Here is a 15,797-nt window from a genome sequence, read left to right as displayed (position 1 = left end):
GCACCTTTGGCAATACCTCGCTATGTCTCGTCCCCTTCCCTTCCACCACCATTCCTTACTAATAATCCCCGTCATGGCTTCCTTGCCCGAGTGGGCAAGCCCATGGTTGATCTCCAACAGCGTCTGTTGTATACATTCTGGGGCGACAACCTTACCTTCCTTTCTCCATACTTTATCCGTTCCTTTGATGGCACCCTGTGCTTCCCACTTACTCTTTTCCTGATCCGTGGAGTCCTCGTGTAACTCTGCTAAGCTCACCTCATCTTCCTCTTTATATAAGGCGGCTATGGGTGCTTCTATCATTGTTTGTTCTAAAGCGTCTTGTGCTGCCTGATCTGCTGCTTGGTTTCCCCGGTGGTGTGGCCATTCTGGACTACTCTGATCTGGTTCTTTCTGGTGTGCCTTAATTTTAATTATTGCTGTGATGAAATATTCCATTCATCACTCATCAGTATTTCTCTGCCTGTGACTGTGGTTGGTTTCAGTTTCATTTCCATTGTATTGTACTGTGTGTAGGGCTCCGCCCATACCTGGCTCCTATGTAAGCTGGCCCAGCCGGCAGCACATCCAGTACGGCAGACCTCTGGATGGAAGATACATTCTCCTCTGTGTGTTACCTTCTAAGTCAATAAAAGCCTTGTTTTGTTTCGCTAACATCGAGTCTCGGATTTATTGAGGCACATCAATTGCTACCTGCTTTGGTTTTTCACTTGCCTCCAGGAGTCTTTTAATTCTCTCCTGGTGTTTGATGGGATTACCTCCTGTGGCTATAAACCCTCTTCTACCCCAAGATGTCATGTAGTCATGTACTACCCCAAAGGCATACCTACTGTCTGTGTAGATATTTACTACCTTTCCTTCAGACCTCTCTAAAGCTCTTGTGAGGGCTTCTAACTCAGCCACTTGGGCTGATAGTCCTCCGTCTATCCTTCCTGATTCTAGGGTTTCCAGTTGTTGGTTAACTACTGCCCAACCTGTCCGGGGTAGACCTTCTACATATTTTCTTGACCCGTCGACATACAACTCCTCGTCGACTTGTTCCAGAGGAGTGTCCTTAATTTTGTCTTCCTCTAGATTCATATCTACATCTCCACAATTATGGGATTCTCCTTCCCCTAATATTCCTTCAGCTGGATTTTCGCCAATGTCTCTAACAATGGTTAGAGCTTGTGTAGGTGGGAGGAGGACTGCCTCCCATTTTGTTCTTCGTAAATTTGATACAGACCTTAGTTTTCCTGTGTTAAGCATTTCCACCAAGGTATGCTTGGTGTGTAAGATGATGTTTCCTGTCATTACTATAGGTTCACTGATTTTCACCGCCCAGGCTGCACAGTCCAAAGCGGCTATACATCTAGATAAACCTGCAACCACGGGTCCTTCCGCGGTTGAGTAATATGCTATGGGTCTGCGTTTATCCCCATGTGTCTGGGTTACTACTGCCGAATAAAATCCTCCCTCGTTATTACAATGGATGTGAAAGTCCTTGCACATATCCGGGAGTCCCAATCCTGGGGCTGAGATTAAAGCTGCCTTTAACTGATCATAAGCTTCTTCTTGTTCTGATCCCCATTCTATGGATTCAAGAGCGGGTTTTCCTCCCTTGACTAATCTCTGTATGGGTTCTGCCAATTTAGCAAACCCTGGGATAAAATTTCTACTGTAATTAAATAATCCCAAGACCTTTCTAACTCCTCTTACTGTTACGGGCCTTGGCATTTTCTGCACCGCATCTTTTCGGTCTATGGGCATTTCCTTGAGTCCTTGGGAGATCAAGTGACCCAAGTATAGGACCTGAGGTTGTCCTATTTGTGCCTTCTTGGGGCTTATTTTTAAGCCGGCTGATTCTAAACCTTCTAATATTAGGGTAAGGGCCTCTTTGTGTGACTCTTCCGTGTCCGAAGCAATTAATATGTCATCTACATATTGTAATACTGCGCTTGACTCTGGGATGGGAATTGTTGCCAACATATTACTCATCACCCGGTGAAATATAGCCGGGCTGTTATGAAACCCCTGCGGTAAACGGGTCCAGGTATACTGGCAGCCGTCCACTGTAAAGGCAAATTTTTCCTGTGATTCCTGGTCCAAAGGCAGGGACCAGAATCCGTTGGCTATATCCAATACTGTAAATATCTTATGTTCCGGGGACAATCCATTCAAGATTGTAGCCGGACTGGCAACAATCGGGTGTAATTTCGGAGTCACTTTATTTAGAGCCGTGTAATCTATGGTGAGCCTAAAGCTCCCGTCCGGCTTTCCTACCGGCCAGGTAGGTGAGTTAGTGGTGCTTGTTGTTTCTCTCAAGATTCCTTTTTCTACTAAACCCTTTACTATTTCTTTTACAGCCTTTTTAGCTTCTGGTTTTATTGGGTATTGCTTATGTGGGGTATGTTCCGGTCCTGGAGTACTAATTGGTTTTATATTAGCCTTTCCAGTATCTAATTTATTCTGAGCCCATACTCCGGGAACATTTTCACAAATTAGTCCATAAATTCCTCTCTCTGTTTTCCAATCCCTAGTGGTAACAGTGGCTATTCCCACTGTTCCCAGGTTGTTAGCTATTTTTGCTAGTTTTTCTTTTCTGCCGTCAGGTCGGGGCCAGGTTATTTTCCCTTTTCCACAATCTATGAGAGCTTGATACTCTTTCATAATATCATTTCCTAATATAGTTCCCTCATGAGACCTGTGCACATAGAATCTCATGGGCAAGTATATGTTTCCTACGTCTACCAATTGGGTAGTACTTAAAAAGGCTTGGGTTAGGTTTCCGCTCAACCCTCGTAACCATGTTGACTGGTGAGTTGTCGGGAGTGGGAGATCGGTGACAGATACGGAGGCGCCTGTGTCCACTAGCATTTCACATTGTTGGCCCCCTACTAGTGCAGACACGTAAATGCGTCCCTCCTTTTTGGCCTTAATGGGGGCCATAGGACTTCACTTCTGTTCTTTAAACTTTTGCCACTGCTTCCATTCCTCCCAATCTTTGTCGCTCATGGTTTCTCTACTAGGTCCTGGGGTGGGTTTCCCGTGTTTGCTAAAGCATGTGGCTTCAAAGTGGCCTGGTTTGCCACAATAACCACAGGTCTTTTTAACTCCCCCTTTGGATTCTCTGCATTCCTTCGCAAAGTGCCCTGCCTTGCCACAATTATGGCAGGTTCCTCTTTTTGGTTTAGCGCCTTGGTCTGACGTAGATACTGCCCCTATCTTTTCTTGTTTTACGGATTTATTTGCGTCCTGTTGGTTAAGTTGTCCTTCCAGTCTAGTTGCCCATCGAACCTCCTCGTCATAGCGTTCGTGTGAAACCAACCCGGTTTTAAGGACCGCTTGGTGTCCAGCTGATAGTCCATCTTTGTATGCTTGTACAAAGCCTGGATCATCTCGCGTCATATCTCCTGCTATTCCTGAGCTCTCCTCATAAATAAGGAACAATCTTTCTCTGAATTCAGAAGCCCCCTCTCCCTTATTTTGTTTAGCTAATGTTATTCTACCCCAATTGGTCGGGGAATCTCCAAGGGCTGTTTGTATGGCAGTTTTAAAAGCCTGACGAGCTACTTCTTGTTGTTCATGGGTTGCTGACAAGGGTTGTTGGTTTACCCATCGACCCCCTAAATAGTCCTGATTGGGCTGTGCATTATCTTGGGGTACCAATCTCCATTTATCCGCGGGACAGGCTGCCCGGACTAGTATATGTACGTCCCGGAGATGGAGGTCATGTGCTAGTATCATCTGGTCTAATTTAGTCCAGAACTGGGCATTTCTACTTCTTGGTTTTAGGGGCCCTAAGGCATCAACTATCTGTTGTTTTTCTCCTGGAGTGAAGGTTTTATAATAATGTTTTGTTCTTGGGTTGTTGCCCCCATCTCCCGTAGTTCCTCCCCTTGTTACTGGAGCCATGTCGTTAATTTCATCCTCATCACTACTTTCATTATTCGAGGGGGCGGTAGGGGCGGAGGGCTGTAGGCTGCTATATGGCGGGAGCGACATGTTATTCCCTGCCTCCATTTCTTTAAGTGTTCGTTTTAAGTCACTTACTTTCTCCTTGAGAGACTTGGGGCTAAAAATTCAGTTTGGGGCACCCAGCTCGCCTGGGCGCCGGAATTACCGCTGCGCGCGGAGCCACTTGCGCCAGCGGGATATTCAGTTTCAGCACCCCAAGTGGAAGCCGGCCGCTAAACAAGGGTTTCGGCGCCCCGCTTGGGGCGCTGAAACTGAATATCGGCGCGCAAAGTGCCGCAGCGCCACCCGCTGCGGCACGGCAGCCTGCGGTACTGCAGGCCTTCCTCTCACTCTTAAGGGGGAGGTGCCTGCAACAGCGCGATCCCCGCTCGCGAGTGCCGGCAAATGAGCCCGGCACCAAGAAGAAGTGCCGGGCTCTCGGGAAACAGCCGGCAATGCCGCGGGGGGGGGGTGGTGTAGGAGGCCGGGGACGGAGGTGCGGGCAGGCGGCCGCCGAAAAAGCGGCCGGCCGCACCTCCACCTTAACTCGCCCCACTACCGCCACAGGTAGGCCCCTGTGTACCGGTCGCTGTTTGCGGCCGGCGCGGAGGAGGCGGCAGCGACCAAATATGGCCAGCGGGGTGATAGCGGGGCGCTGCGCACACCGATGACATCATCGGTGGCGGCGCAGCGCTACAGGCTAACGCCGCCATTAGCGCCCCGCTAAATATCGCGGTAGGTTTGGCCAGTGGCGCAAAAGCCCTCTATGGGCACAAACTGGTGGCGCAGGCCACTGAATTTCTAGGCCTTGTTTTCTTCCTCTGTCCTCTTACACTTTTCTTTAACTGTACTTACTTGCTCTAGCAGACCATTTAATTGGTGTACTAACATTACTCCTGCCTTCTTAGTCTTATCTTTAGTCTGGAAGTTCCACCAGACTCTTTGGCATTCTAAAGACTGTGTGATATCCCACCCGTCTTTCTGCATACACTTAATACCTGTAGTAGATTGTCTTTTTGTCATAAAGGTGTGTGACAGGGTCCCTTCTGGTCCCTTCTTAACTTGTTTACCTTCCATAGGATTTCCCTCGGATCCTTTTTGGACCTCTTTATCTTTCTTCCCCATATTCGAGAGAGAAAATATACTCACGGCCACGGATCACAGTCTGAACGTTTCTTAGACGAATCGCGTGTTTTCACCACCACGAGCTTCAATACTCACGGCCACGGATCACAGTCTGAGCGTTTCTCAGACGAATCACGTGTTTTCACCACCATGAGTCCGGTCTCTAGGTAGACGGGATCAGTGTCTCACCGGCAACCGTATCTTATCCTATAACAAATTTAGGCATAACAACACTACACATTTATCCTTCACAAAGACAGCCCTTAACTTATACTTAATTAAAATACTAAACTGGTATCCTTTCTGGTAGTCCGGTCCTCTAAGATTCTTTTGATGAGTTACTAATTACCCGAGACACCCCGTCGAGCGTCCCCCGTAATTTCCACTCACCCTGCTCGCAGCGCCAAATTGATATAGAATTAATTGGTGCCTGAGCGGACTAAGTGATATACAAAGTCGACGCGTACCCAACTTAACTCTCTGCTTTAAATAAACCGGACACGGACACCAATCAAAGGAGAACAGTATTTATTATACTACAGAGCTCTGGGAGAAGTGCTAACACCTTATGGATGTGATCGCCAAACTTCTCAATTTTGCAATAGCAGCCGTGCTCCTTTTATACCATTTAAAAACAGGAAAGATACCATATTACATTTGACCAATCGGGCACTTTAGCATTCTTTAACTTTGGCCAATCCGATAGCTTAGCAACCCTTAATCACATTCTTTCAAAAACAAGTTGATCATATTATTATACCGTTAGCAAACAACTTAATTATATTACTGTTCTGTGCAAGTGACATCACACGTTTGGTGTAAGCAGATCAAGTCAGCTGCCTGTTGTGCTAGTGTCTGCAAAATGTTAATGAATGTCCAGAATTCCAGCAGGCACTACGGTGCCATTTTAAAATTTCCTCCAACAAGACTGTGTCCTCCCGCCCGTCAGGATACGCCACGTAGGCGTACTGTGGGTTGGCGTGGAGGAGGTGAACCTTTTTGACCAGGGGGTCCGTCTTATGGCTCCTCACGTGTTTCCTGAGCAGGACGGGTCCCAGAGACGTCAGCCATGGCGGTAGTGATGTCCCCGAGGTGGATTTCCTGGGGAAGACGAACATCTTCTCGTGAGGGGTGGCGTTTGTGGCAGTACAGAGCAGTGGTCGTATGGAGTGGAGCGCATCGGGGAGGACATCTTGCCAGCGGGAGATTGGGAGGCCCTTGGATTTTAGGGCGAGCATGGCGGTCTTCCACACCGTTGCGTTCTCCCTCTCTACCTGTCCGTTACCCCGGGGGTTGTAGCTGGTAGTCCTGCTCGTGGCTATGCCCTTCTCGAGCAGGTACTGGCGCAGCTCGTCGCTCATGAACGACGAGCCCCTGTCGCTGTGGATGTAATTGGGGAAGCCAAATATGGCGAACAGGTCGTTGAGGCACCTGATGACTGTGGCGCTGGTCATGTCCAGGCAGGGGATGGCGAAGGGGAAACGGGAGTACTCGTCAATAATATTGAGGAAGTACGTGTTGCGGTCAGAGGAGGGAAGTGTCCCCTTGAAATCGACGCTGAGACGTTCGAAGGGGCGGGTGGCTTTAATCAGGTGTGCCCTGTCTGGCCTATAAAAATGCGGTTTGCATTCGGCGCAGACCTGGCAGTTCCTGGTCATGGTCCTGACCTCCTCGATGGAGTAAGGCAGGTTGCGAGCTTTAATAAAATGGAAGAACCTGGTGACCCCCGGGTGGCAGAGATCATTGTGGAGGGTCCGTAGCCTATCGACTTGTGCGTTGGCACATGTCCCACGGGATAGGGCGTCTGGGGGCTCATTAAGTTTCCCGGGCCGGTATAAGATATCGTAGTTGTAGGTGGATAACTCGATCCTCCACCGCAATATCTTATCATTTTTGATTTTCCCCCTTTGTCTGTTGTTAAACATAAATGCTACTGACCGTTGGTCAGTGAGCAGGGTGAAACGTTTACCGGCCAGGTAATGCCCCCAGTGCCGTACAGCCTCCACTATCGCCTGGGCCTCCTTCTCGACTGAGGAGTGTCGAATTTTGGGGCCCTGGAGGGTCCGTGAAAAGAAGGCCATGGGTCTCCCTGCCTGGTTAAGGGTTGCGGCTAGGGCAAAGTCGGATGCATCGCTCTCCACTTGGAAAGGGATGGACTCATCCACTGCGTGCATTGTGGCCTTCGCAATGTCCTCTTTTATGAGGGTGAAGGCCGCACGGGCCTCTGCCGTCAGGGGGAAGGAGGTTGACTTGATGAGGGGCCGGGCTTTGTCCGCATAGTTGGGCACCCACTGGGCGTAGTAAGAGAAGAACCCTAGGCATCTCTTCAGGGCTTTTAGGCAGTGGGGAGGGGTAGTTCCAGGAGGGGGCGCATTCGGTCGGGGTCAGGGCCGATGACTCCGTTTTCCACCATGCAGCCAAGAATAGCAAGGCGCGTGGTGCGAACATACATTTTTCTCTGTTGTATGTCAGATTCAGCCGTTGGGCCGTACGGAGGAATTTTTCTAGGTTGGCGTCGTGGTCATGCCAGTCATGGCCGCAGATGGGGACGTTGTCTAGATAGGGGAAGGTGGCCTGCAGCGCGTTCTGGTCAACCATCCGGTCCATCTCCCTTTGGAAGACCGAGACCCCGTTGGTGACGCCGAAGGGGACTCGGAGGAAGTGGTAGAGGCGACCGTCGGCCTCGAAGGCCGTGTACTGGCGGTCCTCAGGCCTGATGGGGAGCTGGTGGTATGCCGACTTCAGATCAATCGTCGAGAATACCCGGTATTGTGCTATCTGGTTGACCATGTCAGATATGCGGGGAAGTGGGTATGCGTCTAATTGCGTGTATCGATTGATCGTCTGGCTGTAATCAATAACCAGGCGCTGTTTTTCGCCGGTCTTCACTACCACCACTTGGGCTCGCCATGGGCTGGTGCTGCCCTCGATAATCCCTTCCCTCAGGAGTCTTTCTACTTCTGATTTAATAAAGCTCCTATCCCCGGCACTGTACCGCCTGCTTTTAGTAGCAATTGGCTTACAGTCTTTGGCGAGGTTAGCGAACAACGGGGGGGGTTTGACCTTCAGGGTGGACAGGCTGCATACTTTGCGCGGCGCCGTGTTTAAATTCTGCCAGCTGCAGACTGTAAGTGGGGGCAGGGGCCCGCCATATGCCATCGTGACGCTCTCCAGATGGCACTGGAAGTCTAATCCTAGCAGTACAGGAGCGCAGAGCTGTGGCAGGACGAGGAATTTAAAATCTCTGTACTCCACGCCGTTCACTGTCAGAGTCGCTACACAGTAGCCGCCGACGTCCGCCGTATGGGACTTTGAGGCCATAAAGACCTGGTGGCGTGTGGGCATAACCGATAGGGAGTAGCGTCGCACCGTGTCGGGGTGGATGAAGCTCTCCGTGCTTCCGCAGTCGAAAAGGCAATTTGTGGCATGGCCATTTACCTTTACGTTCATCATAGACCTGGCTAGTTGATGGGGCCTAGATTGGTCCAGGGTGATGGAGGCCATCGTCGAGGTCGGTGGGTCGCTGTAGTATTCGCCCGCGCCGGGGGCCTGGTCTCGAAATGGTGTCCAAGATGGCGGCTCCCCCGCGGCTGGTGGTGCTCAAAATGGCGGCCCGCACGGCTCACACGTGGTTGGTGGGGTCCAAAATGGCGGCCTGCACGGTTCACACGCGGTGCTGCTGGAATTGGGGGTCGATTTCGCCCTGCACACTCTCGCGTAGTGGCCTTTCTTGCCGCATTTGGAGCAGGTCGCGTCCTTTGCTGGGCATTGCTGTCTGGGGTGCTTGGCCTGGCCGCAGAAGTAGCATTTCTGGCCTCTGGTCATTGCAGCTGTAGTTGGGCTGCTGGCGGCTTGTGGCCTTACCGGGTCCCAAGATGGCTGCTCCCGTGACATCCACGTGGCCATCCGGTCAGGGGGGTAGGCGTCCATGTTCTGGAGGGCCACGTCTAACGAGTTAGCGAGGGCCACCGTCTTCTGCAGGTCGAGCCCCCTCTGTTCCAGCAGCCTCTGCCGAGTATAGTTGGACCTGATGCCGGCTACGTAGGCGTCTCGGATCAGGTCTTCCGTGCATTCCTTGGCCGTCACCGCTTTGCAATTACAGGCCCGGCCGAGGACTCTCAGTGCCAGTAAATATTCGGCGCCCGATTCCCCGGGGCACTGTTTTCGGGTAGCCAGGAGGTGTCTGACGTAGACCTCGTTAACAGGCCTCACGTATTGTTCCTTTAGCGTCGCGATGGCGGCCGCGTAAGTTGTGGCGCCTCGGATGATCGAGTAGACTCGGTGGCTCACCCGTGAGTTCAAGACAAGCCGTTTCGCGTCATCTGTAGTGACGGTAGTGCTGGAGGCCTCCAGGAAGGCTTCGAAACAGCTCAGCCAGTGTTCAAAATTATTGGCTGCATCTGCTGCTTGAGGATCCAGGTCTAAACGTTCCGGCTTCAAGATTTGCTCCATGTCGAAAATTTAGTCAATAAAATTGATGCACTATCAACAACACCAAAGACTACGAGTTGAACTTATACAAAGTAGGCTTTTATTGACTAAGAACTGGAGCATGCCTCTGCTAGTGGATCCATCCTAAGAGCTCCCGGGGGAAGGGTGGTGAGTCACCTTTATACCCGGGCTTAGGGGTGGAGCCAGGGGCGGAGACATGCCTGGACCTGTACAGAGTTAACAGTGGTTTACCACATTAGACATGCCTGGACCTGTACAGAGTTAACAGTGGTTTACCACAAGTTCTTTCTTTTCTGATTTCATAGAAATATAGAGGATAGGAGCAGGAGTAGGCCATTCGGCCCCTCGAGCCTGTTCTGCCATTTAACGAGATCATGGCTGATCATCCAAATTCAGTACCCTGTCCCTGCTTTCTCCCCATATCCCTTGATCCCTTTAGCCTTAAGAAATATATCCAACTCCTTCTTGAATATATTTAATGAATTGGCCTCAACGGCCTTCTGTGGTAGAGAATTCCACAGGTTCACCACTCTCTGGGTGAAGAAATTCCTCCTCATCTCAGTCCTAAATGGCTTACCCCTTATCCTTAGACTGTGACCCCTGGTTCTGGACTCCCCCACCATCGGGAACATCCTTCCTGCATCTAGTCTGCCTAGTCCTGTTAGAATTTTATAAGTTTCAATGAGATCCCCTCTCATTCTTCTAAACTCTAGCGAATACAAGCCCAATCGACCCAATCTCTCCTCATATGTCATTCCTGCCATCCCAGGTATTAGTCTGGTGAATCTTCGCTGCACTCCCTCCATGGCAAGAACATCCTTCCTCAGATAAGGTGACCAAAACTGCACACAATACTCAAGGTGTGGTCTCACCAAGGCCCTGTACAACTGCAGCAAGACATCCTTGTTCCTGTACTTGAATCCTCTCACTATGAAGGCCAACATACCATTTGCCTTCTTAACCACCTGCATGAACTAAGCATGCATTCTTATATTGTATCTGACACTGAATGTGCTTTTGTTCATTTTTTTACAGTTTGAAAGCAGCAAGCAAAAGCAAAGAGTCAGTATTATCTGAAACTGTCAATCGGGCTAGCACTTACAGTACTGGTTACCACCGTGAAGATGAAGGCAATCGAGCATCTGCACGTGAGAGTTTGGGCTTGCTGAATTCCTTCGAGTCAAAAATGAGTTGCCGTACACCGCCACCAGACTACAATTCGCTGGCCTTCTATGCCTCCCCGCCAGTTTAAAGAAGAGACATTTCACCAATACGGCAGAATAAAAAATCTGCACATTCAAAAAATTGCAACATACCTTTAAAGAAACTTTTTCCTCATGCCTTTACCAATATCAAAGCATAGTGTGCTTACTGCTACTCATCCACAGTCATCAGATGCTAAATATATCCAAACACTGATGTACTGACATCAAAACTAATACAAGCTGTCTTGTTTGGGGAAATATTACACATATTAAGGTGAGCCCGACACTCCTAGGAATGGAATTTTTATCTTTCCACTTCATGAACCGAACCCTTCCTGGTTAGTTATTTTACAACTACAATAACAACTTGTATTTATATGGGTCAGATAGGGTTTACAGCTCTTTCTACACTATCCCAAATAAGGTGTCTATAAGAGTAGCCAAAACTGCATTAAAATCTTCATTTCTTATACCAGACATTGACTTGCCCTATCTGAGTTAATATAGGCAATTAGTGGCATGCCAAGGACAATTTGGATCTGTGTCTCATAGTAACTGGATTTCAGCTGCCCAGTCTAAGCTCATTACAGTATCAGCTTCATTACCATTCCAAATATTTAGATAAATATAAAATACAGGTTCACTTTAGTGCATTCAATGCATATTAATAAAGCTGCTGTCAGTATATTAAGCTAAATTACTAATTCCATGAAATGTGACTGCTTCAGAGCGCAAATGTTTTCAATGGCAGAAATCCTCCTTTAGTGCCACCTGCTGGATTTTTAGAAGTATTGCTTTTTTGCTTTGTACAAATTGCACATCAAACAGCCTGAAACGCTCTATGAATTGAAAGAAAGAACTTGTATTTATCTTGTGCCTTACATCACCCCCAGGACATTCCAAAACTCTTCACAGCCAGCTAATTACTTTTGAGGTGTAGTTACTGTTGTAATGTAGCCAAACAGATAAATGACCAGATAATCTGGTGTTTTGTTGGTGGTGTTGGTTAAGGAATAATTATTGGCCAGGGCACCAGGAAAACTCCCCATCTCTTCAAATAGTGCCATGGGATCTTTTACAGCTACCTGAGGAGGTAGATGGTGCCTCGGTTTGATATTTCATCTGAAAATTTTCAGCTGCCCAGTCTAAGCTCATTACAGTATCAGCTTCTTTACCATTCCAGATACAGGAAACTCCCTTTTAACCTAAATATCCAGGAATCTCTCTTAACCGGCAAAATTCAGGAGTAGGTTCAGGTAAGTTTTACTATATATTAGTAGCCATGTAACCGGGGTTTCTGGATCTGTGGCCGTGTAACAGGGACTCCTGGATCTGCGGCCGTGTAACCGGGACTCCTGGATTGTGGCCGTGTAACCGGGACTCCTGCACAAGGGCCGTGTAACCGGGGCTCCTGCACCTGTGGCCGTGTACGGGGCTCTCGTACCTTGGTAAGTATACCTCTCTGCAATCCGGACTTTTTGATCAACCGGCACCACGCCGGTCCCGTCGGTGCCGGATAAAAGAGTTTCCTGTATTTAGATAAATGTAAAATGCAGGTTCACTTTAGTGCATTCAATGCATATTAATAAAGCTGCTGTCAGTATTAAGCTAAATTACTCATTCCATGAAAAGTGACTGCTTCAGAGCGCAGATTGTCTGTGATAATGTAGCACTCCCAATACTGTACTGAAATTTCAGCCTAAATTATGGGCTCAAGTCTTCAGAGTGAGGCAAGAATGCTACCACTGAGCCAAGTCTGACACTGTACATTACTGTTTATTTTAACATTGTAACTTTCCTTTAACTCTGATGTGCACATTCTAAAATGTATATGGCTAATATAGCACTGAGGCTTAAAAACTTAAATGTTATGCCTGTCCTCACAAAACAACATACTCACAACTAGTTTGACATTAGGAATGGGCAGCTTTATATTTTGTTATAAGTTATTTTGTACTATTCTTAACAAGAAAGTATGTCTTGAGATTTATGAACACTTAGACAAAAATATACTTAGTGTTGTACATTCCTCTTAAGGGCAATGTCATTTTAACTCCAGCTTTATTAAAAGGAATATAACCATTGGGATTTAACTCCCTCTGCTATTTTTACTTTAAACACAATGGCCTAGAAATTGGGTTACCGCCACCCGTTAGCAGCTGATTCCTGAAAATAAAAAGCAGCCACCACTCTAACACCCGCCTCTGGCGCGGGACTCTGCGGTGAGGGCCATAGCGCTGCCTTTAGCAGCACTGGACATGTAAATCTGGACAGCGTGACGTGCACGCCAACATAACGCCATGCTTTGCGAACGTGGACCTTTTCACTGAGTCCTAAGTTTGCTCTGAAAAGCGAACATGTAGCAGATCTATAGAGACACTGTCAGCGCTTCGTAAAGGGATACACACATCACAGAATCACAGAATCACAGAAACCCCACAGTGCAGATAGAGGCCATTTCGGCCCATCGAGCCTGCACCGACACATATCCCACCCGATCCCCGTAACCCCTACACCAACACATATCCCACCCTATCCCCGTAACCCCACGGATTTAATCCCCCTAACACTAAGGGTCAATTTTTCATAGCCAATCAACCTAACCCGCACATCTTTGGACTGTGGGAGGAAACCGGAGCACCCGGAGGAAACCCACGCAAACACGGGGAGAATGTGCAAACTCCACACAGACAGTCGCCCGAGGCAGGATTCGAACCCGGGTCCCTGGTTACAGGTAAGTTTGCATTTAAGCTTTTGGACTGGATTTTTTTATTTTATTGAAGTAGTGGCTTGGTGCAATAGATGTTAAAAGTTTTTAAAGTGTGCAAAGGGTGCAGCTGGACACTTGAAAGGCCTCGGATGGTAAAGAAAGACAGAAAATGCTGGAAATACTCAGCAGGTCAGGCAGCATCTGGAGAGAGAAACAGAGTTCACATCTCAGGTCGAAATGCTGAGCATTTCCAGCATTTTCTGCTTTTATTTCAGATTTCCAGCTTCTGCTCACAGAGCGAAGAGGAAGACGCAGAAGAGGAGGAAGAAGGAGGAAGGATGCAACAAATAGCCCTTTTCTGGCCTTGATATCCAGATGGAATCATCTGCCTGCGGACACAGTGACCACAACCCCAATTCCCCTTTTAACATTTGTCCCACACCTTACCTTCCCTCTGTTACTGACCATCACAGCGACCTCTTGACCACAATGCTGAAATAAAAGCCACCACAAAGCAGACTTTCCAATCCAACTTTATACATCTATCCATCTAATATGACATCAAGAAATCAACTCATCACCCTTATGCATTGCCTTAGTGACTGTCTTGTGTGCGCCTTTGCCTATCCTACTGATGTCATGAAGTGCTACCCCAGTGGCTGCGGCAAGGCTGGTGGAAGGCTGTTGACTTTCAGTGGGGGAGACTGCAAGTCTTGAGGAGCTGGTGGCTGGGAGTGTCAAATTGAGGGATGGTGCTTCTTCTCCTTCACTCTCCTCTCCCTCTTCTTGGCCAACCACTAGCTGGGCAGGCTGCATTTCTTGGCCAACCACTGGCTGGGCAGGCTCCCTCTTCTTGGTCAACCACTGGCTGGGCAGGCTGCCTCTTCTTGGCCAACCACTGGCTGGACAGGCTGCATTTCTTGGCCAACCACTGGCTGGGCAGACTGCATTTCTTGGGTGTGTGAAATGAAGAAGGCACAAGGGTGAAGTTGTGGTGAGGGGAGGGCGGAAAAGCAAGAGGTGCATGCCAGAAGGAGGATAATGTATGAGGATACCAGCATCTTGTATCCTTTCAGCCCCACCGCTGGCCAAAGGACTCAGCCATGCCCCTGCCAAGAATGGCCAGCACCGTCTGCTCCAAGGGGGTTGAGGTGAGGCTAGGAATGGGAGATGTGCCATGTGTTTGGTGCAGATTGTTGGTAGGTGAGTGATGGTGGGGGGGGGTCGTGCATTGAGAAGTGTGTGAGGCTAGTGGTGCAGTTGGTAGGAGATGGCTTTTGAAGATGCATTCACTGACCTTCACCACTGGTCTGAGGTCATGAAGCTTCTTTGAGCACTGGACATCACTACTGGCAGTGCTGGTCTCGGTGATCTGATCCCACATCGTACTTTCTGGAGGGCTTCCTGGCCTCTATGGGCAGAGGACCTCTCTTGCAGTGTTGACCCCCTGCACAAAGCTGGAGTGCTGCATGTGAGACCCTGGGTTTCCCTTCCTTGGCTTGTTGAGCCATTTGTGTTAGTGCTGAAGCACTTTTCCCATTTTTTTGGTGCGGAAGGCAATTCAGCTTTAAGGGCTGAAGACTGCCATTTGGGAATTCTTTTTAACTTTTTTTTCAGAAGGAAGTTGAGCTCTAAGGGCTAAAAGCTGCCTATTTTTAAATGATTTTTATATTTTTCCTTTTAGAAGGCAGTTCCCCTTTAAGGGACCGTACTGCTTTCTAAAATGGCAGTCTTGCTTTAAGAGAAGGTTGTTCTTGCTCCAATGATGCTACAGCCCCACTACATTGGCCTCCTGCTGAGAGACTGCCATCCGAAAACTGACCTTGCACAGTGAGTTTAGCGCTGCGCTAATGTTAATTAGCAAGCAGCACCAATATAGCGGTGCTGCCAGCGCCATTAATTTCGGCGGCTGTTAACTATGGCCTGCAGTGGTTTCCAGCACTCTGGAATTTCAAGGCCATTAACCATCGTGCTAAAATAGCACAGACAGGAATTTAACATGAACTCATTAATTAGTGTGCTAAAATTAACACAGAGGTCAATAAATCCATTGAATAGCAGTAATCATTTGGTACACGGTGAGAATTTTTGTGCTTTAGCACAGTTTCTTATTGGCAATAGAGTAACTCTCCAGTCTGTAATGTCTTGCAAAGTATTTTACCTAAATCTATTGCCCCAGAATTTGTGGTCAGCTGCTGGCCCCAAAGTAAGTTTCGCACAAAGATCTTGCGATCTCTGTGTGGAGAAGTTTGGGTTTTCCAACGTGTAATTCAAATCAACGTAGTATAGTGGGAATCCCCTAGTGCGAGCTGCTGTGATGTCAACAAGCTATCTAAGCAGCCAATCAAAATGCAGAATTCTCACAGTGA

At 48.4% G+C, this 15,797-nt stretch overlaps 1 protein-coding gene across 1 annotated transcript in view; it reads left to right on the top strand.

The window, feature by feature from the left end:
* The window catches only part of flt1 (fms related receptor tyrosine kinase 1), a 245,006-nt gene extending 232,195 nt beyond the window's left edge, over positions 1–12,811 (top strand). The window contains exon 30 of the mRNA XM_085999287.1: positions 10,549–12,811. Within this exon, the coding sequence (XP_085855413.1) occupies positions 10,549–10,765 (217 nt within the window). The 3' untranslated portion in view covers positions 10,766–12,811. The remainder of the gene's footprint in view (positions 1–10,548) is intronic.
* Positions 12,812–15,797: the final 2,986 nt, after the last annotated feature.

Source organism: Somniosus microcephalus, chromosome 10, assembly GCF_052327205.1.
Source record: "Somniosus microcephalus isolate GS21.2 chromosome 10, FLI_Smic_1.0, whole genome shotgun sequence".
In the NCBI taxonomy this organism is placed as follows: Eukaryota; Metazoa; Chordata; class Chondrichthyes; order Squaliformes; family Somniosidae; genus Somniosus; species Somniosus microcephalus.
Note: the sequence above shows the minus strand (reverse complement) of the source record. Positions and strands in the feature narration are given on the sequence as shown.